The following is a 26,395-nucleotide window of genomic DNA, read 5'->3' on the forward strand; positions in this document are numbered from 1 at the left end:
GCAGCCTGGCTTCCCCCAGAAGCCCAGACCAACCTCCCAGACAGTGATGGAGCTTCAGTCAAGGCGGGAGGTGTGGGAGGTCTGCCCACATGGCAGGAGCTCCACTGCCCGTCCTAAAACCCTGCTGGACGTCCTTTAGGCATATTTGCTCTACCAGAGGAGAGAAGGCAGCTAACTTCTGCATGATGTAGAAGACAGAGGTGCTCACAGAGCAGCCAGCCAGTGTAGAGCCCAGCAACACTCACTGTAACTGGCTCTCTTTACCTGGAGCTCCAAGAATGTGCAGGGTTTGTCTTTAGTGTTTTTGATTGATTTGGGCAGGTATGAAAAGCCAGTTACACTGAAGATTCTCTCCTGAAAGGTCATTTCTTTATTTCTGAACAGTGACAGCAGAAAGTCATCTCTACAAGCAGTACCGTGGTTTCAGGAGTCTGCAGACAGCCTAGTAAAGTCAGGTCAGAGAAACCCGACCCCAGTCCTGTCCACACCCTGCTGGTTCAGGAGAGTACACTGGACCCTGATAGCCCTGGCATGATCCAGCCTCATCTACGCACCGTTTTACGGCACTAACACAGCCAGTCTGTGAAAGCATCCTGATGTTGGCCAGAGGCACAAGGAGGCCCGTGGAAGGATGGGGAGAAATCCATTGTCACCATCCGAAAATCACAGTTTGTGTCCTGGCGATAGCTGGCTGTCACCGTCTTCACACATCAAGGGGAGCAGTCTGTGAGTATTCCTTGGAATCTCACTCCTCGAGCCTAGCTCCCCTTTCTGCCTATCTGCAAAGTAGCTAACGTTCCCAGGCAGTGACTTTTTGGGGATCTCTCTGAGCCGGCCACGGTGTGCCTTTTTGCACCCGGTCTGCTCTCCGTGAGTAGTAGCGAATACACATGTTAGATAATTCGGGTGATGAAGACCGATGAACCACAGAGGGCTTCCTGTGGTTGGGGGGGGGGTGGGTGGAGGGGGCTGGGTAACATTACCTAAGTCAGTTCAGTTGAATGGACTGGCCGGCTCTGTGTGGGGGACTGGTGGCTGGAGGAGAATGTTGGAAACCAAAAAAAGGAAGATACTGGGCTTTTCTGCAGAAGCTCAAAAATTCAGTGGAGGAAGCTGGACACACACGTTTCTACAGACCTTAGATCGCCTGTGTTCTAATGGGAGTGTGCAGCGCGTGCTCCATGGGGAGGGCAGGCATGGGGGTGGGGCAGAGTTTCATCCTGTCCCTCTGAGAGAGAACGAATTCGCTGACTCCGTGCAAAGATTTCGCAGAGGTTACACAGGACCAAGAGGTCTCTGCATTGTCCTGGGACAGCAGGTTCCCCATGAAAGCAATTCTGGGGCTCTACATTTTGGTGGAGGGATGTGGAATGTGTCTGGATCCATAACAGACTAGAACCCAGTAGAACAGAGCAAACAAGATGGTCCACTCTACCCACTGGTCTCTACCCACCCTTGCCCCGGAGTCCTGGACGCAGCTCTGATCCAGCCTGGTTACAGAATCCAGGGATCACCATGTATATTTCACATTTGATTAGGGTGTGAGGACGTGGGTCTCTGTATAAGGACAGGAAAGCAGGGTGGAGTAGTGGTAGTAACCTACTCAGGTCTGTGCACTTGCACAAGACACATTCTGCTTCTCCGGGCCTCCCACTTCCCAACAATACACCAGCAGGGCTGGACGGGATGGATTACATTGGATAAGCCACTGGGATAGAGGTTAAATAGAAGACCTGAGCCTTGTTTTTTTTTTTTTTTTTAAGATTATTTATTTATTTATTTGACAGACAGAGATCACAAGTAGGCAGAGAGGCAGGCAGAGAGAGAGAGGAGGAAGCAGGCTCCCTGTGGAGCAGAGAGCCCGATGCGGGGCTCGATCCCAGATCCCTGAGATCATGACCCGAGCCGAAGGCAGCGGCTTAAGCCACTGAGCCACCCAGGCGCCCCTTGAGCCTTGTTTTGAATATAGCTAGAGGTAATGCTGAGTTTAGGTTAAGGGGATGAAGGCAAATGGCCCTCTAGGTCTTTCTGTTGTTCCAGCATTTATATCTCTGGGGCCCCATGGAGGGTACCGGTGTGCGGTTCTCTAAGACATTCACTGTCAGAGGGCCACGGTGCCCATTTTTTGCTGTTCAGAATCTCCACAGAAATATTTACACATACCTGGGTTTGGGTACTCGTTCATCAGGAACTGGTGTCCAAGTGGAATCAGGAGACTTCTGCTCTTTGAACCTCCCCGTGAAAACATTGGCAATGTCGAGCATGTCGTAGGCACACACTGCAGACCCTGGGATGCTGTAACGTAGCATTTCATGCTGCATTACTTTCACAACTGTTAACACACGCAGCTTGGAAAACAGACTCCAAAGCACCTCTCCTGTTACGGGCACTGGAAATTTCAAGTCTGCACCCCAATACTGTAAGGAACGCTGGTATACACAGGGAACGTTTCCCTGAATCACGTTTGCATGGGTGGCTTTAAGGAAAAGACTGCTTACCAGCAAAGAGGAAAAAAACCTCTTCCTTTGGTTATTGACTTTGGAACTGCATTTGTTCATAACTGGTGGTTCAGAAATTCCCTGAATTTTCACTCACTAACCTTAAAGTCTTTGAAAAATGTTTTACATCTCTAATATTGGGGTACATTTGAAGTAAAAGTGTCTCCATTGTCCACTCATTGCTTTTTTGTGTTCAGTTTATTCCATTCAGAGACCCCGGGAGGAGGAATGCATGTGTGGGGAAAGCACGCTTATTTTCTGTTTGCCCACTGCCCATTTCAAGTTTTACTTCCTGTTTATTTGCATCAGACAAAGCAGCTTAAGCCTCTAAAGCACCAACGTTTTGCAAATAAAGTGCTCTATTACGTGCTAAATAATAATAATGGTGGTAATCTCTACCTGTAATTACATCCTTCTCTGGTACTCTTGGAAGGACTGGGGGGTTTTTAATCAGTGGGGAGGAGGCATGAATTATTCATTCATTTGAACCCCTGTTTGTCTCTAACTATGGTCATTCCTTGATTTTGATCAAATAAATGGCTGGTACCAGCTGGCCGAGAGTGCTCACCAGACTTTGAGGTAGTGACCAAGGCATGGGCGGGAGCAGCGGGGCCAAAGACACGGGCGCTGTGCACGGTGACTGCGCCGTCCAGGGCAGAGAGACCCGTTTAGTCTTGACTTTGCAAATATTGAAAGGATATGGAAGTCACTTCCTAAGTGATTAGGGGTATTTTCTGCCATCTTTAATTTCATAACATGGTTATTGAAGTATTACTAATAAAGCAAGAATTAGGGAGAAGATTAGAAAGCTTGTTTAAAACGAAGTGGCAGGATGAATTTTCAAACATGTGGACTATATATACATTGTGTACAGAATTGGATAGATAAGACAGCGATCCCTTTGGTTTTGGAATCTTAGAACCCTAGCATTACTTACTTAATTTTGTGAAAGTCTTTTCACATCTCCCTATTCTAACAGTAACAGGGATACATAATGTGAATATTATGGTGAATAGGATAGCTACTGAAGTATTTTATGAGGCATCTCATAATAACTAAAGTTACCCTAGAGTTCCATAATCTTCCCAAGGTTAGAATCACTTGTGAAATCCTTTCGTCTTCCTCCTTTACTCCCTCCCACCTTCTGTTCATCTTTCCTTCTTCATTCATCCTTTCTTCCCACCTTCTGTTCCTTTAGCGTGTATTTACGGAATCCCTAATCTCCAGCAGCAAATGCTCAATAAATGACAGCAGGTCTCAGCTAAGACACGTTGGTGGGACTGGCAGACCCGGCAGAGGAGGGCACAAATGGGCACAGCACATCTAAGAACTACCTTTTAGCTCCAGTCCATAAACAAGTGCAGCTGGAAGAGGAGAAGGGCCTGACCGTGGTGGGACCGGTATGCTCACCAGGGAACTTGGGTTTTGTCGCCAGGGCAGAGAGGAGCACCTAAAGGGCTTGAAACAGCCCTTCCCGACCAAGTTTTTGGGTATGGAGGATGGGGTGGAAAGGGACGAGACCAGAGCCAGTAAAACCAGGGGCACACTCTATAGATGAAAATGGGTAGGTGCATTGTTACCATTTTCTCATTTTACTGAACAAGTAAGGTTTCTGAGAATGCATAAGCATGTACTAAGTGGGGGCTTCCTAGGGTACTTCTAAGAAAATACTTTAAATGGAGTATCTGTAATGGACAAGAGTCGACTACTGTGTTGTAATTACACGAGATCTCCCCCTCAACTCCCCACCTAGCCCCCCCTCAAACTAGAAATGTGCTGTGAAATTCCTCTAGCCCCTGCATTCCCATGTACCAAGACAGGTTCTTTTTAAACAATCCTAGATACTTGGGTTCCAAAGTATGAATAGTCACGGCCTAGATTTTGTATCTTTTCTGTGCTCAAGCCTAAAAATCCCTGCAGATGGTTAAGCTCACTCGGATGGAACTGAACACATCTCGCTGCGTTATGGACTCATATTGTCACGTGTCTTCCGTGGAGAGCTCTTGACTCTCGCCCTCCAGCTAACTGAGGAACATTAGTGTGTCCTTCGGTCTGTTCTGCTTCAGACTCTCCCTGGTTTGTAAGCATTTCTGTGTGCCGTCCTCCAGTCTCCTCACGCAGGTGCCTGTCATATGGACACCCCTCAGCTTTTTTAAAAGTCTTTATCAAAAGGATGATTAGGATTGCAACAGTGTTTATCCAGAAGAGGGGAATATGGAACATCCCAGGTTCTCCACAGAAATGAGAAAGATATTCCATGTTTTAAGTTTTTAGTTTCCTCAGGTGTAAAAAGAGGGCAACAGTATTCAGTTTCTGGTACGACTGGAGAGATTCAGAAATAACACGAGGCATGTTTCCATGCCGGACATAGAAATAGGAGATACCGTTATAATTTATCTAATTACTTCCCCTAAAATCCTAATCTAATAATGCTTGTGACTTGTTAATTTGTTGATGAAAACTGAGTGTTAAATGCTTATAACCAGAAACAGCGGGCGGCACGTTTGGCGTCAGTTGCGAAGCTTGTGCACTGGGAGAGAACCCCCCCCCCCCCCCCAGGGAAGAGGAAGCCGGGAAGGACCTGTGAGGCGAGCACCGCCAGGGCATGGTTACCTGTTATAAGGTGTGGAGAAGGTTGCCAGCACGACATCGCGCCCATTGATACGAATCACGTCCGTGACCGCCTGGAGTATGTTAAAATAAAAATGAGAGTCTCCAGGAACCGAGCAGTTGAGGCGAGCCTTCAGGAAAGATGTCCACTGTTTCTCCAGGACTCTCTGAGACCCTCCCATGTCATTCTTACACACCTGAGCCACTCTCGGAAAGACTACCTGCAGAGGAAACACACCGGGGACAATCAGATGCACGGAATGTGGCGAGATTGTGGTGGAATTTGCCTTTCTTCGAAAACAGAAACAAAACAAGGTGCTTAATTTAATCCCATTTTTCTAAAATTAGTAGCAAAAAAAAAAAAAAAGGCGGGGGGGGGTGGAGACTCATTGGAACAGTATGTTTTGAAAGATAAGGCTGTGGTATTTAATACAGAGCCACAAATCCTTCAGGGGATCAGCTCCCAGCCAGATAAACTCATTTCCATACAGACTGCTTAGCTTTTTATTTCCTCAAACAAAAGCATACTTTGGAGGCATCTTCTGTGCCATCCTCAATGGCTGCCTTGGGCCCTCTCAGGCTCCCATTCCTCCAACCCTGCCAGCCGCTGGGCACTGACTTTGTGCCCTCCAGCTTTCGGACTGCGACCCACCCTGTGATAGAGGTAACTAGAGTGGACATTCAGTAAGTGCTCTGCTGTTTTTTGCAATAAAGACAATCAACACTCTCAGTTTGCTTAAAGGTGCTGGATATTTACTCGCCTCATATGGAACAGCTCCGTTAAAAACAAAATTAAAAAAAAAAGAACAAAAAACGATGAGTACACCAGGAAACCACCTCTCCAGACACTTGAGACTTAGTATGAAGTCAACCAAACAAACATCAGTCAGTTGCATTTTCAGTAGAGGCGGTTCAGAGATTCCCTGTGATCTGGGACTGTGCTGAAAAAGGCTCCCAGGGCCCCGAGGCAGAACTGTGTTTGTTGCCACCAGTCTTGGGCTGAATCTTGTCAAAATGATGACCTTGAGCTTAGATTTCTGGTTCTTCTTTCAAGGTCATTCGTCACAACATTGGGGCGAGTGAGACTTCAACCCTCCTTACCTTTCCCATGGTGTTGTACTCCACAGCTATTTCCCTGAAGAAGAAGTAGATGTAGTCTCCATAATCCACTGCTTGGACAAAGTACGGCTCTATGGGCAAATGGCATTTTAATTGGGGACATGTCACACAGAGTTAAAAGAACTTCAAATCAGTTGCAACCAGAGACATGGCATTAATTAAAAGTGTAGGGCCATTAGCCGTGGGGTTAACGTGAACCATTTCTAATGACCACACATGCAAGTGCTAGGGATCCAGGAGGCACTCAAGCCTACCAATTCTATCTTTCAGAACAATGAAGAATAAATGAATTTTCATATGTCTCTAATTTTATTTTCCACAAAAATCCCTGCATCACAGAAGGGATGCACCTCTCCTTGTGAACCCTGACTCATAAAGGGTCGTGAATAGCTTTTTTCCTGCTCCCCACCACCTCCAGTCCCTTCCATGAATGAAATATTCAGTTCCTTTCACGTTAGACTCTGAAATGAGAGCTCGAGGCAGGAAAGATGAATGTACTGTATTCTGTTGTAGTGATATTGGTGGTTGTGTTAATACTCCTGAAACTCAGGGTAAGTGAAAGAGGGAGGTAAAGAAATCAGTTGGGGCAAAAGATGGCATTTCCACCTTCCTGTCTGTCAGAAGCCATTACTAAAATGAAACTACAGTCTGGTCTGTCCAGGCTCTAAATCTCCCTTAAGCTACATATCTCCACCCCCACCCCCTATTCTCTTAATTATTTGTTCACCTTTCAACCATTTGGAATCATGCTTGACGGTCCGTAGGGTTGGGCTGTCTCCAAGACTCCGGTAAATGACTGCATCGATGGCAAGGAAGTCAGTCACTGTGGCTGAGTATAGCTTTCCATCTTAGAAGAAACAGAAAAGAGGTGAGCAGGGTGGGAACAAGGCGGTGGGTTTTGGGGGAATAATAGAGACATCCCCCGGACGGCTTTCCTACATCAGGCAAATGAGATAGGACAACTGGGAAAAATCCAAGAGTCGCTGGGAAAATACTTGGCCCGCATTCCTAACCATTTTAAATTAGGATCTTGAGAGATGAAACATTTTTCATTTTTAAATTGCATGGCAATTTCTGAGCAGCAGCAGCAGCAACAGCTCAGGGAACAGGGCAAATGAAAAATGTTGTTTGCTTCACTTGATGAGATGGACCTTGGCTGGAATCTCAAGGCTGAGGGCCCGCTGTTGCTGCCACCACGCCGTGGCCCGCTGGATTAGGTGGGAGCCCGGGGAAAGACAGAAACTGACAGTATTACCAGAAATGTGAAATATGAGAAGTGATGGGAGTCCTTAGCCTGGGCAGGTGCGGGGAGTCAGAGAGAGGGGTTTCAGAAGCAAAAAGAAGTGGCTGAATTGCGACTTCGATCATGAGATTCGCTGCTTCTCTTTACTTTAGTCGCGAGAGCCATGGAGCCCTGCCTGTAGAGCTTCAAGAAGAGATGCTTACTTCCGTGTTTCAAAGTCCTAAACCGAAAACCTTCTGACACTGAAGATGCCAAAGCAAGGAAAAAAGGGGAAGGGATGCCCCAGTTCAGCCTGGCCTTTGTTTGAGAACTCATGGCTTTTGGGGGATGCGCTTTAAAGGTCTATCCAAGGCAGAAGAGCATGAGGAAAGTTGAAGAGTAATCCCTAGTGCTTTTGGTTCTCTTCCTGGATTCATAAACATGCTGTGTACAAATAATCCAGTAGGATCATGTGGAATAGTAAAATCTAAGCAAGTTGTGAGACAGAAACAGTAATTACGTTCAAAATAAAAATGTCCTTCCGTGGTTCATTTTTAGTGGATGCCCTCATCGGCTGTGTGTCCACGTGGCTTACATAGATGGCAGCACCGTTTCAGCTCTCCCGCTGGTGGGATAAGCATCACGTTTTTTTAGAAAAGTTTATCCCAACAGATCTTAGCAAAGTTCTCGATGTCTCCTTTTGGTCTAAAAATAACTGAAATTTGCTGAGGTTGGAGGTAGAGCTGTCTTGAACATCTGCATCGTTAACAGCCGTCTATCAATAACGTGCTGACTGGTTAGATCGGACCTGCAGATGGCAAACCTAGCTATTGATAAGCACATGTCTACAAAAATCACAGCTTTTCTTCAAGAATCCATCAGAGCCCCAGGTCATGCGGGTATGCCGGGTAGTGGGGGACAGCGTGTGTGCAGCCATGTGTGTGTGTTTATGTGTGTATTTTCTGTCCACTTTCTGTTATGCTTTCAGTTTTCCATTCAGCATTGGCTATCTCACCAGAACTTTTACTTATAACACAGAGCACTGTTCTGCCCCTCTTGCTAAGATGACAACCATTTTCCTTGCAACAAGGATCTTCTATTAATAAGGGCTGAGCTTTCATGAGATTTCCAACAGTCCAATGAAAAGCTCCCCAGATATGCTTGTCAGGGAGTAGGAGGGGTATTTGGAGTGTTGCCTATTGCTCACAGGGCTTGCTCCATGGGGTCCTGGAAGGTTCCTGGAAGGCTGGCGACCTTAGCCACTCCTCTGATGCTCCCACCCCCTTTGGTTGACAGTTAACTTCTATATGGCGGCCCACATCCTCCAGGGGCCCAGCAGGTTCAAGTGTCAGGAAGGGGCTAGTTATGCACTTGGGTACTCTTTGCTCTGGTTTTGCTCCTGCCCGTGCTGACTGATGGGTTTACAAGACTCTTCTACAGTGTCGATTGTCCCCCTGATACTGTGCGCTACTATTGGGGAAAAAGCCTGAGGAGGCCTTCTTGGCACAAGTCATTTCCCCACCCTGGGACTGCAGCCTGAGGCTCACAAGCACGTGGCACGGAGGATGAGGTTCAGGGAGCTGAGCTTATTTCATAATGGAAGCCCTAAAGTTTCCCATTGAGCTGGGATGTGCCAGTTTTGAGCTGTTGTGATGGAAATTACAGCTAACTGCTTTATTACATGCTATAACCACCACTATTATACCAACACTTCTCCCCGCACCCACCTTCGCACAGCTGGCAATGAATTCCTAAATAAATTCCTAATTAAAACACACACACACACACACACGCGTGCATAAGAATCCCAGTCTGAAGATAACGGCTTAGTTGCTGCTGCTTTCTACCCTTGGCAGGGGAGGCAAGGGGAGAGGATGATGAATATGCATCTCCCCCATTATCTTTCCATCAGAGAGAAGCACACACCCTAATCAGGTCAGTGGTATTTGAGGTGTCTGCTGGAAACTTGTGGGCTTATGGACTCCTGCTTGGACATCTTCTTGCAGCTTTACCTTGTCTCCTCCCTTTCCCCTTATATGTGTGGACAAGAACACACGTGTCTGTGAGAGCAGTCCCTCCTTCTCCAAGGAAGAATTGAAAGAGCAGAGACATGAAAAGGCCCGGTGTTCCAGATCATGACACTGAGCCACTGAATCATACCTGCCCCAAAGTCTGTCCCACCTTGAATAATCAATCTACATTGGCCATTCAAGGGGGAATCTTTGATTATTTGAACCCAAACATGCCCTACTCAATGTGTCAACACACTGATTGTGAAGCCGTGATCCTTTCCTGAGGCACACAGGCATGGGGTGGTAGACACTCCTTGTACGAAGCAGAAGTACAATTTCCATGCGAATTTCAAATGGAAGAGATGCTATTAATTACAGTATTCCCCAGAGAATCAGAGGACAGCCATGACTGCACGAATCCTCCAGGGGACCTGCAGAGACAGGCATGTGAGAGCAGATGCAACGAGAGGAAATCAGGTCGTTTACCTGCAAACAATGCGACGTTGGCATGTTTGGCATCATATGGGCATCTGGCCATTCCACTGAATTCATCTCCAGAAGGTTCCAGAGTATCCATCTAAACGAAATAATGGGGCTTCATTAGGAACCAACAGTAGTCAGAGCAACAAATACCTATAAGTCACTTAATACTCGAACTCATTCGTACACATAGTGCAAAGGATCCTCAGATCCCCTGAGATAAGTCTGTTGGTTTCAGGTTTGGAAACAGCTTCAGAGAGATGAACTCACTTGTCTGCGATTCTGCAGCTAGGAGAGCCAGAGACTCCGTCATGTTTCCTTGACTCTTAACTGTTAGAGTCAATAGCTTCCTGTATCCTTTAGAAACGGCCTAGAAATAAGTCTTTTCCTTGGAAAAGGAATTTTTAAGGCAATTTTTAAGGGGGGAAAAAAAAAACCAAAAAACTTCCTCCTTTCCTCCCCTACTGCCTCTGAATTAAATGTTGAGTCATAAACTCTAGAGAATGATCTCAGTCTTTGGTTTTGTTTTGCCTGAGGAGCCCTGCCTTTATGGGTTAAATCCCAGTAGAAGACACTGGAATTCTTCCTCTGGCTAGCTGGCAGAAGAGGGTGGCGTCAGGAGAGGCACAGAAATGTTGATGCAAGTGGAGCTCTGGTTGGCCCTTTGCACCAACTTCAGAAACCTGTCCCACCCTCCAGTCGTGTAGATGAGAAGGAAAGATCCAGAAGATGAGGGGCTCACACAAGTCAGCGGCAGTCAGGAGTGGGGCTGCCGTTTGACACCCACATGTGTGCTCACCCCAGGCCTTGTCCCTGCACGCAGAGGGTTCTCACGGGTCTGTCAGTGAGTTTTGTTTGGCCCTCTTAGTATGGAAAGAAAGAAGTGGGGGAGGGGAGGGAGAGAGAGAAAGAGGAGAAGAGGAAAGAAAAAAGAAAAACTGAGCTCTATTTTAAAACAAGGAGATTGTAAATGAAACCCGATTTCTTATTTTTGAGCAAGTGGAAAAGTCACCTCAAGCCTTTCTTACCCAAGTGGCAGCAACCAGCTGACGAAAATGGCAGGGGGCCGTTACTTCTCTTACAGCTGGTTGCTGCCCCTTGGGTAAGAGAAGTAACGGCCTCCCCTCCCCGCCATTTTTGTCCAACAGGCCCATAGACCTCAGCACCAAGGCCTCTTTGCCCACAGATTGTGAGCACGCCCTGCTTGTCTTGCTTCTGCAAGTTACCCACCTAGCTTCCTGGGGTTTGCGGGTATGCTAAAGCCTCACCGAATTCTATTTCCCTTTCCTCCACATCACACGGAACTCCATTTCCCACCCTCTCTTGCAGTTAGATGTGCTCACAGAATGAGCTCTGGCCAATAGAATGTGGGCGGGGGGAGGCTGTGTGCCCCCTCTAGGTCTTGCCTCTATAAACCTTCCAGTGTCCTCCACGCCAGGTCTCTGTATTCCGCCCTGCTAGATACAAAGGATCCAGTCCAGAATCCCAAGATCCTAGGAGATGGTTGAAGTAGGAGCAGGATGAAGTTGAGCCTTCTGCATAACCTAGTGGAGCAGAGCCTCCGTCATTGACTGAGCAGGAGAGAAAGTTTTCCGGGCCAGCCCCTGGCCTCTGTCAGATGGGTTGGCGCACCTTGGCCAGTGATTTGGTGGTCTCTGCCTCCTGCCCTGTGGTCTTTCTCCTGACACTGTGGGATCTCCCTAGCATTTATAGCTCCGTACCAGATTCCGCACAGTTATCTCCTCCACGTCGTTATGGTTTTTATAACCCCCTGTGGCTCAGTCTTCTTTCTGTAGTGGGAGGTATCGTGTTTACCTCTGGTGGTTGCTTGGTTTGACTACAGGGCCACAGAAACAGAGCTGGGAGAAGAGAAGCCTGAGACAGCGCAAGTGCCCAGGGACGACCCGCTGAAAGGCACTGAGTCGGGAACCCTTAAATCACGGTATAGGGACTCATGCGGGAGGAGTGAGGTGCTTCCTGAGCAGCTGGGAGTGGTGTCCAGTTGTGTTTTTTGCCCTCAAGCCCCAGGAAACTGTTTCAGGGAGATAGTAGAAGTTCTGTCTTCTCAACTGCTTCAAAATAGCTCCTATTAAAGCCCGTCCTATCTGCTTAAACTCGTTCACAATCCCAAAAGCAGTTGTAGTAAAAACACATATTTTTAGGGGAAAGATGTTCAGGTGAGATATCCTTTAAATGTACTCTTCTCCCCTCAGCACACTTATGAAAGCTTTGGTTTTTAAAAATTTAAAAATTTTTTTTTTATCCCAATAATAACATTGTGTTGAACTGTGACAGACTTTGTGGTCTGTGGGTCTGGCAAGCATCCAGAAGTAATGCTTAGTCCACAGTGATGCATTGGAAATGCCTTTTCCCCCACCCATGCATGCTGTAATCCTGGCAATGGGGAGACTGTAGACAAGGGGGGATTTATGTTATTAAGTGTGCCTACTTCTAAAAAAAAAAAAAAGGGAGTCATAGCTATAGCAAGGCAAAGGCAAGAAGCAGTGAAGTATTAATGTTTCGGTTTGTGAGTCTGGAAAGGTCCAGAGACAAAAAAACAATGCCATGGTGAAATCCTCTTTCCATGAAGTTAGAACTAATCCTTGTTGTAGTCTCCAAATCTTAGACTTAACAGTAGCCCCTGGAAATTAAATCACCATAGGGTACAGGTAATTATACTAAGAGCCAGCCTGACTTCCTGCACAAGTTGAAGAGGTTTAGAGAAGGAGGGAAAAGACATGGAGTATAGTTTTGGGTTTATAGTGGGTGGCCTGCGGAGTATTTCCCCAGGTAATCTTATTTGGGGCTTGTAATCTTTCTGATACATTCAGCTTACTTCTGTTTTAAAACTGTGCAAACTGGGGCATAGTGCAGAGGTGGAGACCAAAAATTTGTCACTGTCCTGCTTCAAGTTAGTATGATCCACTTGATGCCTCTGGCTAAGAGACTTGGGTTTGGGATTTTGGCGGGGGGAGGGGGGAAAGATGGGCCATTGTTTTTGCTTTGAACCTGTAGTCCTGATCTATTCATAAAAGGTGCTTAAGAGAGTCTGTCCATTCTTCCTGCAGCCAAGTACATTGTTGTCTTCTACCGTCAATAAAGCTTGCTGTGCCCTGAGTCTGAAAACACACTTCTTTGAGCACTGCCAAGGCAGACAGAACTGTGCGGGAAGAATGTCCCATGTGTGGTGTCTGAGAGGCCCAGGCTTCTGAACAGGACCCAGCAGGTGTGGCTAGAACAAGGGAGAGGTGACAGTCTTGCCACAGGTGAGGCGTCCTGGGGAACAGAACATGTGTGGGGAGAATGAGTGAGACCACTTCTGGTCTGTGTGTCACAGTGCCAAGAAAACCTGTCATTTGTCATAAAAGATAGCTTTCCAGCTAGGGAATTGCTTGGGAATTGTGAAGAGCATTAATCTTAATGAGTCCTAAACAATGACAAACGGGGATGGAATATTAAGTGGGAGAATGAGAGTCAGAATGTCAGCTGTCACTGGCCAGAGGAAATGTTTGCACTCACTGCCTGCTGCAGACCGAATGGGTCCTGTTGTTATTAGAAAGTTTGCTATTTTAGGACAGTGTTTTTTACATTAATTTAGATTTTTCTGAATTATTACTTACCTTACCACTGAATGTTTTTAGTGGGTCCCCTACATTTTGTGCCTGGGGTGAATGCCTCCCTTGCCTCACCCTAATCGTGCCCCTGCAGGTGCCCATTTCCAAGTGTCAGATGGAAGTTGAGCATGAGGTTAATAAGACAGACCCTCCGTCTGATGTCTGTGTGAAGGCTGAGGGTCTTTTTTTCCCCCTAATTTTAAAAAATGATTTTATTTATTTATTTGACAGAGAGAGAGAGATCACAAGTAGGCAGAGAGGCAGGCAGAGGGGGTGGGGGGAAGCAGGCTCCATGCTGAGCAGAGAGCTGGATATGGGGCTCAGTCCCACGACCCTGAGACCATGACCTGAGCCACCCAGGTGCCTGCCCAGGCTGATGGTCTTTTAAAACTGTCCCACGAGGGGTGCCTGGGTGGCTCAGTGGGTTAAAACCTCTGCCTTCGGCTCAGGTCATGATCCTAGGGTCCTGGGATCAAGCCCTGCATCGGGCTCTCTGCTCAGTGGGGAGCCTGCTTCCTCCTCTCTCTCTGCCTGCCTTTCTGCCTACTTGTGATCTCTGTCTGTCAAATAAATAAATAAAATATTAAAAAAAAACAAAAAAACTGTCCCACGAAACGTTGCTTTGGATATCAGCCCATCATTTCTCTTTGCATTCTTTACACCCTGGGGCTTCACTTTATGCCGGTGATACCCAAATGTGTATTTCTCTCCATGTCTCTCCCTAAATTAAGGCTCACTCATCTGTCTTCTTGTTAGCTCTTCCTGTTCACATCTCCCAGGCAGTGCCGTCCACGGGGCTGGGCGTCCTGAGTGGGAACCCAAGCCCCACCTTCTGACAACCTGCTCCCAGCCCCAGTGCTCTTTTGCTCTTCCTCCCGGTTGCAGTGCGGGCAGCTCCATCCGTCCACTTCCCCAGGAGCAAGCACAGCAGTCATTCTTACCCCCTCTCTCTCGTTATCCTGGGCTGCTTATCCGTTATGACGTCCTATTGGTTTTTGTCCCTTGAGTAGTTCCCGAATCTGTTCTCCCTTCGTCCCTAGGGGGCACCTACCTCTCCAGTCTCTGCTGGTACTACTTGTTGCTTCAGAGTCCAGCACTTAGACCCACAGGAAGTTTCTCAAGCTCAACAGGCTGTTTCTTCTCAGTGCCTTTGTTCCTGCCATTCCCCCTGCCTGGAATGTCCTCCTCTCTTCCTTTGGCTAAGGTCTACTTTAAAACAAAGGTTAGACGCCGCAGTCCCTATTACCCCACACAAGTGAACAGAGCACGCGTTGGGAGGCACTGGGTCAGGCTCTGGACGTTCGTGGAGCTTGAGGGTGTCTCCCGGGCTGGGTGCATTCATGTTCCCTATGTGAGAACAGCTGCGGGGAGCATCTCCAGAGTGGGGCCATCTGCCCCCTTCTGGAAGCCTTCTCTGATTCTCCACCTCAGGCTAAGGTGAGCACCTTTCCGTTGTCCTTCCATAATGCTCTGCCCCTCATGGAATTATAGTTGTCTTCTTCCTGTGTGGCTTCCCTAAGGATGGAGGCCCCCTCTTTGTTCTTACGGCCTCAGTGCCTGGCCACACGAGGAACACAGTACATGTGTGCGGGAAGAAGGGCCGCAGCGGGAAGGACGGGCAAAGGGGGAGAACAGATGTGGGGCTGCTTCAGCAGCGCCTCCGTCTGCCGCTCAGAACTAACTTGATCTGTTAATGCTCCAAGACTTAATTTTGCTTTCCCTTGCATAAAGGCCACAGCGGCGAGTACTAAATGGAATTAAACTTCTGCATTCTTAGAAGTCTCTCCTAGAAGAAAGCCCAGAGTTTGCACTGGTGTGTGTTTGAGATACCTCTTAAAATAGGAATCACTCACAACCTAAGTGTGTTTTTGTGCTCAGAGAGGAAGGTGAGGTGGGAGGGAGAAGGTGGGAGGGAGAGAGAGTAAGTCCACATGGTGTACATGCAAAAGTCTGTTGGCACTCTGAACAATGAAGAATAGGGTCTTAGAGAAACGAACTTTGCTGGGAAGACTCCTTAAAGATGTGTCAGTCAGTCCTGCACAAACAGGAAGCTTAGGAGCCTGCTCAGAATCACTCATGTGGAGCAGTGCATTAAGTCCAGTGGGTGAGAGGAACCCACATGGTGTTGAATTACCCCTCTTAGGTCGCTGCAGGTATACTCACAGTAAATCACGGAATACCTCCGGCCCGTGTGGTTCTAGCAGACAAAACCGCACTTACCTTATAGTTTCTGCAGGAAGGGTTGAAGGCATTCGTTCCACAGACAAACAAAGTATCATCGTTTTTCTTTAGAAGAACTTTAATAAAGTTGTGACACTCATCCTGAAAAATAATTCAAACTCTTTTGTGTTCTGTCTGGCCAACAGAGAAATCCATCCTTCACCATCTCCCACCATCTGCTGATGGTAGGATTAAAGAGTTCCCCTATTAAGAATTCGAGCTCCTTCTGATGTTTAACCAAAAAATGACGTGGACAACAACGGCTTTTTTTTTTTTTTTTTTTTTTTAAACATTAACTAAAAGCACAGGGTAGAGAGAACGAGCGTGCAAGTGCCAACCTCCCACTGTATTAATTTTAATGCCAGATGTCCCAAGGTCCCTTGCTGGGCAAGGCTCCTGGCTGAAGTGTGTTTTTATGCTGTTCTGGGACTCAAGGTACAAACCCCTGTTTGTCTGCGCAGCTCAGTTCTGAGCTCTTCCTCACCCTCCCCAAGGACTCAGGACTGTGCGGTGGGCTACTGGCCAGTGCGCTCAGAAGAGCTGGGGCAGCGGGCTTGGTGTCCATAATCCCTGGTGCCCCTAAGTAGTTCATGATGCAGCCCTAGCAGCTGTCGTAATATTTCATCACATTAAAAGCAAACTGTTTTTGCAAATTAAAGCCTTCAATAAGTTGATGGAAAAAGCAATTACTGGGGGAAAAGGGACTAGCATGATCCATTCCACATCACGGTCTACGGCTGGAGATAACCGTCAAAAACTTAACCCAAAGTGGCAGCTGCAGGAGGAATGAAAATTGCCTACCTTATGTTTTCCCTTCATTCTGCATGTGTCTACATCAGCCTGTCTAGATTTCCATGTCAGTTTCTGCAGGGATCAAGAAAGAAATCAATTAGAGCCTAGAGGTTGTTGCATTTGATTTTAGAAGTAAGAGTTCCCTTGGGGAGATGGTGGCTGAACATATATTTATTGAAAGCTTTCCGCACCCTTTCTCCATGATTAATTCACCATAACAACAAAAGATTGGAGATGGGAACCGTTCATTTAATTTTGAACTCCTATCTATTCATTAAACTACAGAATGAGCTGCTTCTCCTTGAGATAGAGATGAAGGAGAAAAGGAAAAAAGAACAAACAACGGCATGGAAATTTCTCATAAAATATCCAAATCAACTTGCTAAATGACGCTCATTTTGATAAACTACATGTCCTTGCCCTTTCCTTTCAGTTGATAAATCAGTTTTCATAAAGCATGCCTTTTCCCTTAAAATATGGAAGTCATTTACTTAAACATAAAGGGGACATTCACTTTTGGTGGACAAAGGTTTAATTCAGGTTCCACTCCACGTAAATTCATGGACTGAAGGGATCGTCTACTTCTGTGGCAGATTTTATTAACTAAAATACCTCCATGTGGAGTTATAGGGGAAGCTTAAGTTATATTTTATGTCTTTCTGAAGTGGTTAATGATTAGATTCCTGAGCCACAACAGGCAAATCAAACTTAATACTGCAAGACGTGGAAACATAACATTGAAACATTTGTGGGGCAGAATTTTACATATGAAAACTTTATTTTTCTGGACAAACATGGTATTATTTTTTTAAAGGAATTTGAAAATGATCCAGGGGACACAGGCACACATATTTGGTGAATAAACTTTGAAGTAGATAGCTGTTTTCAAACACAGATTCATCCCACGTTAGTAGGACCGCAAAAAAAAAAAAAAAAAAAAATCCAAATTATTCCAAATTATTTGCCATGTCATCTCACTCAGTGCATTTCAAATACGTAATCCCTTTTAGAGCTATCCTAAACCTCTTCATTTTAGAAAGATGGTTTTAAAACTACTTACTTTGCTACAATAGATTTCTTCTGTGTGTGAGATGTCCATATCAACAGTATAAATATGGTCCCTGCAAACAATGAGAAATTGATACCATGTCAGATACAGGGGTCAGGATAGTTAATTTTTTCCTGAATGAGTGTCTGTCTCATTCAAGGCAGATAAACCCATATCCACTTTATTAGAAAAGAGACCTCCGCATGCAAGAAAAAGGGAACAGTTCAGCCTGCAGGAGATACCCCTCGATCACACTTTGCTACTTCTGACAAGTCGTGGCATCTTGTTGAGAAGGACACCTTTTATGAAAACTTTGCTGTTGTCTCCCTCATACCAGTACTACAATCTCTGTATGTATGTAGTTCAGGAAAGAGGACTTTGAGAGTGAAACTGTCCCAAAACCCAGAACACAGGTGGGTTTCCCCACGTCCTTTCAGTATCTTCCAATCCATGTACCAAACACGTGGTAATCAACATACCACCTTCCTTCATCATGGGAGCTAACAAAGAGCTCATCTCTGGCTGTTTCTCCCTGTACAAAACTTATTTCCGGCCTTAGCTTTGATGATGTGATTGACAAGATGGGAGATGATAAAGGTGAAATTATTTCCAGAAAGCACTCTTTTCTTCACACAGTGATGGTCAATTAAGGTCTAAAATGTGCTTGAGCTAAAGTTTACATTTCTTGCTTCTGTTCACCTTCCTGTTCTGCTGAGAATCTGGTTGCCTTTACGATCTGCTGCCAATCTCCCCCTGGAAGGGAAGAAACAGAATCAGCAGCTCAGGTGTGGGGCTATATTTAAACATCCCCTTCTGTGTGAGCCGAGTACAAGGGCGTTTTTGTCTGGGATTCAGAAGAAAGAAAAGAAAAGAACTCACTCAACTGAGGAGATGGGGGGCTAGTGAGGGAAAGCAAAACAGCTCATTTTCCCTTGAAATAACATTGACTTTTTCTAAAACGCAGGAAGTCCTGGGGCTGGAAAATTATCCACAGCTTTTAACCAGGACCTCAAGGCTCCCATGTACTTTTAGGGCGCCTCATTACTTAGGAGAAAGTGGAGAGAGTGGGGAAGGAAAAAAAAAAAGGAAGAAGAAGAAGAAAGGAATGATCTGCTGTCAGGATTCCCTTTAATTCCCCCTCCCCCCACCTTCTTTGGAGATCTGCTACTGCTTTTAGGAAAAGTACAACAGAGAAAAACAGAAATACAAACAGGCTTTCTCATGTGAAAATAAAAGTTGGGGGCAAGGCGGTTGGCTTACAGAATTTCCTTGTAACTGTGAGTCTTTGAGCTGTGTGTGTGTGTGTGTGTCTCTCTCTTTCTGTCTCTCAGGGTGGTGAGGGGGAGAATGGTGAGCCTGTTTTTGTAAATTGCTGAATTGGGAAGTTCTTGGAACCTCAGTAGGGTGCCAGAATCACCCTGCCCTTTAATTTCAAGGCAGTTTTATTGCATTCGTTTATTACTTGTTTGACTTTATTGGTGGTGCTGTGGGTCAGGCTCATTATTGGGATGGAATTGCCTATTACTTTGGTATCAGGTTTGAGATGACTCTAGGTTTTTCCTTGCCCTTCCTCCCCTGAAAACTTTAAGTAGGAGCAGAACATATGAATTGTAAATTAACAGCTGATTAATATGCACTGGCAATTCCTCTGAAAGCTCTGGGATTGCCCCCTTCTGGCATGGCCTGTTTATGTTAATTAGCAGTTTGGAGATTACACAACAACAAAAAAGATTTTCAAAATGGATAGTAATAAGGCAGAATTGAGGGGTCCCTGCCATCAAGGCTCACTCAGTCTCTGGGTTCTGGATGGGACTTGGCTTCTGATGACTGACTGACACCAGTTGTCTACAAGACTCAGGAAGCCCATTTTAAAAATAGAATTCTGTGAATGAAGTCTTTTGGACCACTGCAGTCTTTTTCAGTATCCAAGAGAGCACACTACCTAGCCAACAGAAAGCACACTTTATGCTAAACCTAAGGCTGTGGTGGGCGGTTATTCCCTCCTGTCCGTGTGTACATCTCGGGATTCATAAGCTTCTGAATTCAGTTATTTGAACACAAATTGACTTAGTCTGAGGACTTCCCTCTTCCCCCACTTTAGTGAGCAAAACTGAATTATGTTGCTGTGGTTTGAGCCTGGGGGAAGGACTGGACTTCACATCGTGTCACTTGCTGCCCAGGAACTGGGATATCTCTGGGCTGTGCTGGGAAAAGGGAGGGGAGAGACCCTAAACATAGTGACCAGGAAAATCCTTCAGGAGTTTTCCCAAGGGTGGGTACTAAAGGCAAGTTGCTGTGTATAGAATGGAAACCAATAGGTCAGTGCAGGGGTCTTACAAATTTGACCTTTATGAAAGGCAGGTCTGTTCTGACATCTGCAGGTCTGTTCACTTTTTAGTTTTAAAAAAAATGAATGTGTTTCTCTCCTTTTTCTCCTTTACGTTTCTCCTTTTGGCAGGGGGCATGGGGAGGATAACACTGTCTGGGTTTTAACGAGCTGGAATAACTGTCACTTTTTAAGTTGACACAGCACTTTGCTCCTGACTCAGGGGCCACCCTGGACCTGCAGTCCACACCGGCACTAAATCATCAGGTACGAGGGTTGTCTGTTATCCTGTTTTCACTCTTAGAGACTGAATTGCAGACTAAATCATTCATAGAAGATTCTTGACTCAGCCTATTTCTCATAGATCCAGTGTTGAATCGTTTGTTTTGACCAGCCTATAGACAATCGACTACACGTGTAATCTTCCAGTGTGGCTGCATTTAGGAATCCAAAAATGATATTTAAAAAGGAACTGATGGGAGCACCTGGGTGGCTCAGACATTAAGTGGCTGCTGTCGGCTGAGGTCATGATCCCAGAGTCCTGGGATCGAGTCCCGTACTGGGCTCCCTGTTTATCGGGGAGCCTGCTTCTCTCTCAGCTCCTAGCCCCACTCATGCCTCTCTATCAGATAATTAAATAAAATCTTAGGCCCCCACCCTAAAGAAAGAAGGACCTACTCTTCTACCAGAGGGTCACCTACTGAGGACCTCATTGCAGCTGAGGAATACCCACGCTGGCTGTGTTCCTGTGCAGAAGCTGGGAGAAAGTTACTGCTAGGACCAGTGGTCCCAGCTCACCTCCTCAGCAGGCTGCCCAGTACTGGGAGTCAATGCCCAGCTTCTAGAGCAAGGCCACCCCACTTCAAATCCTGCCTTTGTCATTTTAGTCCCAGGCATTTCCCCTTCCTCTCCCTGGGTTTCTTCCTGTAAGACAGGGAGATAATAGCTTCTTCACTGAACTCTAGGGTTCTTTTCCAGGATCGAATGAACAAACATTTGTAAAGAACTTACACAGCACATACAACTAATATGTAACATGTACGTATTTGTGAAGTACAGTTGTTGGAAAGGGTTTCGGCATTGCTCCCCGGGACATGTTGTGGGGTACTCGCAGGATATTGTAATGTGGCCATCGGTTTTTGGTTTATGTCACATTGCTTTTCGTTTGAGAACACCTAAGGGCTTTAGAAGAATGAACCACTGCTCTTATTGACCCGCTCCTTATCCACACTCACAGCCATGCAACTATCACGGACATAATCTCTGTTTGTTCTTCCCACTGTGCAGTGATTCCTCAGTATGGACCCAGGTGAAGATCACTCTGGAACCCCACAAGATAGTGTTCTTTGTCACTTTTCATTTAGAATTTTTTTGAATGAACTAGGCACCTCCAAGATTGGGGATTATCCATTGTTAGAACCCCAAGAGACTTCGTAAAATAATCTGACGTCTAATTTGAGAGAGACACATCATGGTCAGAGAGGTTGTGGTCCCGGTTAATGAAGAATAAAGACATAAGCCTAAATCCGTATGAGCCCTGTTTGGGCTGTTTTCTTGCTATGCTATTCAGCCCTTAAGACATGGTCTGTTTAAATGACATTACCCAGTGGTTGAGTATTTTGTTAACTAGATCCAAATTAAAAACTCTTAAAACTGGTGCTACTGTCATTCTATTGCAGTAATGATATATACTGCATACTCACTACAAAGTGACTATTACACTTACACACACACTGGATAATAGATGTTTACACATTCGGATTAATTTAACAAGTATCAAGGATGGAAGTGCTCTCCTGGTTGCACGATTAGCTATTTGCATATATTTTCAAGACAAACAGTGGATTATTTAAGTCTACGCTCCAGCGTATGCAAACACTTCCATCTAAATCCACCTGTAGTTAAACAGACACAGAAAATCTTAAAAGCATGATTGACCAACAAAAGTAGCCTTTTTAAGCTCAGCAGCGCATTGTTTGGGAATGTCATGGTCTTTAAAATGGTGCATCACAGGAACGTTCAGATCTGAGCCCTCCACACGCTCTTCAGGCAGACATGAGGGAAAGGCCACTCACCTAGCAGCAACGTAGAGGGTTCTGTTCATGGTCATAATCATCTGGATGTCCAGTCGGTGCCTCTGTGTGGTGTTCCGTCCTGGCTTGTGGCCCACAAACACCGGATACTGTTTTGTATCTGTGAAAAGAAGAGATGGGGCAAGAGAGGAAGAGGAAATCAAGCCAGGGATTGACAGGGCAGGCAGGGGAGGGCCCTGGCCCCAAAACAAAACCATATTTAAGTCAGTCCATGCCACCCCTTTCTCTATCCAAGGAGTCTTGTTATTCTAGGAAAGCCTGTGATAGATGGGTGCTCTGTGAGGACGATCAAGTTACAGTTTCATTTCTAGATGATAATCAGCCCGGACTTCTGTTTCTCGGTGTCACAACTTCTGACTTGTCCCTCTTTTGGGGGGTTAAACTTGCAAGTGAACCCTTTACATGAAGGTGCTCTTTTCTTCCAGTTTTCTTTTCATCTTCTTTAGAGTGCTAAGCCTAAGGGGCAGCCTGCCAAAGATCTTGTCTCCGGACAAAACTATTTCAAAGCAGCTTTCCCATCAATCACCACAAAGGCAATGTGGTCTGGAGGCGAGAACCCTCATCCAGGAGCCAGAAGAAAAATACAGTCTCCACAGGCGTCCAGTTGGAATAATCTACTATTGAAGGCAGCCCTGCTACATTGGTTGGCATTCTAGGAACTGTGGGAAGTTCACTCTTGAGTTAAGCAATTGGCTAATCTCACAGAAGCGGGGGCTTTGACAGGACAGGGTCAAACGGAGTGTAGCCAGTCGGGTGATCTGGAATTTTCCCTGACTTGGAGATCCGTCAGTGAACATATTTCTGCTTTCCTCCTGTTCTCTTGAGCTGAGAGCGGGCAATTTGTAATAATATCTGACCTTTAGAAATACCTACATTTCAAAAATCTCTCTGCCTTTAAACCTACACTCTCCAGAGCACTGGCAATCCTCCAGAGAAACTCAGAAGGAAAGAAGGATGAGTCATATTTAAAAATGTTTTTGGGGGTGGGTTGTAAATAATGGCTTGAAACCCATTCACAGATTCATGCTCAGACCCCAGCACTGAAATCCCCGAGTCTCCGAGCATTACTCACAGTGGGTATTAGAGAGCCTTGGTATATTTGACTCAGAGTCAGGCTTGGTATGGGATTATCTCGTGCGTTCCCCTGCACCCTCGGAAGTTTCATTTACCCATTCATCAAGGAGCTTGCTAAGATAGTTTGTGTCCCTCTTCTGTCAAGGATTTGAGTGTCCACTGACATTTCCATTTTCAAGAGCATATTTGGGCTGGGGACTCTTCTTTACAGGGGCACCAGAGATCGAATACCTATCCCAAATGGGGATTAATAAATGTGTATGAAGGTTTGGTACCTTGAGTCAGGTGGACTGCCTCTTTAGTCATTTTGAACTCCACAGTTTGGTCCTTAAGCACGCCCTGACTTTTGTGCACTCATTGTCTTCTGTGCCAAGTCCTGCCAGCTCACTTTCATGAAATTCTTTCCCTTTTCAGGGACTGTCCAGCCGAAAGCCACATATGATGGTTCTTCATATCCCCTGTAGCTAAATACTTTCCTTAGGGTCTGTTCAGTGTTTGTTTTGGGATGGCTACGGGGAAAATGGATATTTGGGTAAAAGGGCTCCCTTTCACCTTTACTACAATAAAACATTTTGTCTTTTGGAGGGAAGGGAAAGAAGTAGTACATGGGCTATTGGATCCCACGTGCAGGTAGGACTTTTCCCCTTGGATAATCATCTGAACTCTTAATTACATGACTCTCTGCCCTTCACAGTGAAGCAGAGACCAAAAGACAGTTACAAATAGTTAAAATAGGTCCTCTGTAAATCCAAAGTCCTGCAAAGTTTTTACCTCTAAATCTAAAAGAAGAAAATAGTGTTCTTTCTTGTTCTCATCTTGTAACAGTGTCCACATATTAACCACACGTGAGAAGGCATGCTCCGGGCGATACCCACATGGTAGTGATACTCTCCCACTGCTGGTTTCCGGGCACGATCGAGGATGGCCTCCTTGTCGTGGCCGGACACTTCATCAGAGGGACTTGAGGAACGTTTCAGATCCTTACACACATGTTCACACAGGGGTCGCCCCGACAGTATTTAACTGAGTTATAGAACACCTGTCTCCCCAATTTGATGAGGCCCTGCTGTTGTCTATTAGCAAGTCTCCTGTTTTTTTAAGTTTTAGAAAAGGTGGATGTTTTGCTGGGTGATGCAACCTAAAATGCCCACAGAAGGAGTGAATGACAGTGATGATCGCGGGTACTTACAGTTGCCATGCGAAATACTGATTGGCTCAGAATCTTCTGGGAAGCCAGCCCCAGCGAAGTGTAGCAGTGTGAAATATAGCAGCAAGGCTTCTGACCTCATAGTAGTTCAGCGGAGAGACTTTATTTCTCTACTTCACCCTGCCAGAGAGCAAAGAAGGATATTATTAAATATATATATATATATATATTTTTTTTTTGGCAAGTCAGCTGTGTTCACCTCCCTAAAATGAAATGACCTTGAAGATAAATTTAAGAGAAAAGGGGTCTGTGTTTCATATCTTTTCATTGTGAATTCACGGATTCCTGTGTTTTATATTAGAAACCTGTATCTGTTACCACGGCATCCTCCTTCCTGGTGCATCAGAGCCCTTTCACAAAGCTGCTCCTGGAACACAGGACCCAGAACCTTGTTAGTTCCTCTGTCCAAAGCCATTTTAAGGCTGTCAAAGGTTCCTATTCACGGTCACGAAAACACATTCCAATAGTATGGAAAGCATTTTTTTCTTTTTAATGTAAATACTTTTCTTCTCAGCAGGTTTAAGGCAGCCTGCCACCCCCCAGATGTGTTTTCTTTGTCCAGCTCTGGTTCTTTAAAAAAATTTGAAGTGGCTGCCAATATTTGGTGGGGGGGGGGGGTGGAGGAGGTTTCTGATAAAAATCAGAAGATCTGACCTCTTGACCTAAATGTGAATATTCCCTTCAGGCACCACACCCCACCCACAACACACAGGCAGACTTGATTACATGTGTGTGTGCTCGCGTGTGTGCACACACACACACATACACCATAATGAACCCTGTTTGTTAATTTCTGTTACCTGCTTCACCCCTTCGTTGAAATAATTCCATAATTCCATAGTAATTCTAGAATGACCTTAGACATAAATAAAACCACACGATGTTTGTTTAAAAAGAAAGAAATGTATCCTTTTAGACTCTGAAGAATACTATAGGGAGAATCTGAAACCACATCCTGAAATGGTATTTTTTTTTTTTTAAGACTTTTTTTATTTATTTGAGAGAGTGAGCACAGGAGTTGGGAGGGGCAGAGCAAGAAGCAGAGACTCTGCTAAGCAGGGAGCCTGACCTGGGGCTTGATCCCAGGACTTGGTAATCATGACCTGAGCTGAAGTCAGACACTTAACCAACTGATCCACCCAGGCATCCCCTGAAATGGTATTGGTTAAAAAATTTTCTCTCTATATATTTTAGTTTCAAATACTGCCTTGCACTGGAACAGTAGTGAATAAAAATGCCAGATATACTCTTCTGACTGCTGTAAATGCTGTATTTGTGTAGAAAATTCTCCTAAATCTTAGAAATAAAAGCAGTCCCACTGGGGCTGCTGATTATGGGGAAAGAAGGCACATAATTCAGTAAATATTGCATAATTCTCAGACATATTTCAAATAAGTCTTAATCTATAGGGGAAATCATGTAAAATGGGGATACCTTTTCATCTTTCCAGACTGGTAAAGCCTTTGAAGTAGCCTGCCAAAGATGATCTTTGTTGAACAAAGCTATCTTACAGTAGTCCATCGATCGCTTAAGATTCGTGTGTAGGAAGGTCAAACTTAGTAAGTGAGGGGTCTTTGAAGATTAATTTGGCGAACTGACTGCCAACTTACACTTTTGAGAACACTTAATGTTAGATACCTGTGTCTCTCTTCTTCATGCCAAAAAAAGCAGTAACAAGTCCCAAGTGTAGCATCGCAACTTACAGTTTCACAGACACAGCTGGGTCTTAATCATTTCTTCAGTTGGAAAGTACACATTAATTAATTTGATTTATCTTGAAAAAGAGGGAGAGAGTGTGAGAGAAAAGCCCAAGCCGTTCCGTATCTCCATCTCTGGTGTGGAGATTAAAATTAAGCTTTAAATGATGACTTGCTCACCAGGGCAATCCATTACCCAGAGACATAAGCATGTATTTATAGATAGGTTAAAAGCGATCATCTGTTCATTCATTGATTTGCTGGTTCTTCCTATTGCAGAAACTCTGAACCCAAAGGGAAGAAGCCTTGAGGTCCCCTTGTTTGTTTCTCCTGGCTTCTGTTCAGTAGAACACTAAAGAGGAGAAATCAGTGACGGGAGTAAG

General features: G+C 45.4%; 1 protein-coding gene across 4 annotated transcripts in view; it reads right to left on the reverse strand.

Annotated features, from left to right (window-relative positions):
* The window catches only part of SEMA6A (semaphorin 6A), a 127,163-nt gene that overhangs the window by 37,633 nt on the left and 63,135 nt on the right, over window positions 1–26,395 (reverse strand). For all 4 annotated transcript variants that reach the window (XM_082725079.1, XM_082725077.1, XM_082725078.1 and 1 more), the window contains exons 2-11: window positions 24,298–24,435; window positions 22,017–22,134; window positions 17,628–17,688; window positions 16,577–16,639; window positions 15,776–15,877; window positions 9,948–10,038; window positions 6,955–7,074; window positions 6,210–6,298; window positions 5,112–5,329; window positions 2,164–2,295 (exon numbers count right to left, since the gene is read on the reverse strand). In XM_082725079.1, coding sequence (XP_082581205.1) covers window positions 2,164–2,295; window positions 5,112–5,329; window positions 6,210–6,298; window positions 6,955–7,074; window positions 9,948–10,038; window positions 15,776–15,877; window positions 16,577–16,639; window positions 17,628–17,688; window positions 22,017–22,134; window positions 24,298–24,397 — 1,094 coding nt within the window. In that variant the 5' untranslated portion in view covers window positions 24,398–24,435. The remainder of the gene's footprint in view (window positions 1–2,163; window positions 2,296–5,111; window positions 5,330–6,209; window positions 6,299–6,954; window positions 7,075–9,947; window positions 10,039–15,775; window positions 15,878–16,576; window positions 16,640–17,627; window positions 17,689–22,016; window positions 22,135–24,297; window positions 24,436–26,395) is intronic.

This window comes from Mustela nivalis (assembly GCF_964662115.1).
Source record: "Mustela nivalis genome assembly, chromosome: 3".
NCBI lineage: Eukaryota > Metazoa > Chordata > Mammalia > Carnivora > Mustelidae > Mustela > Mustela nivalis.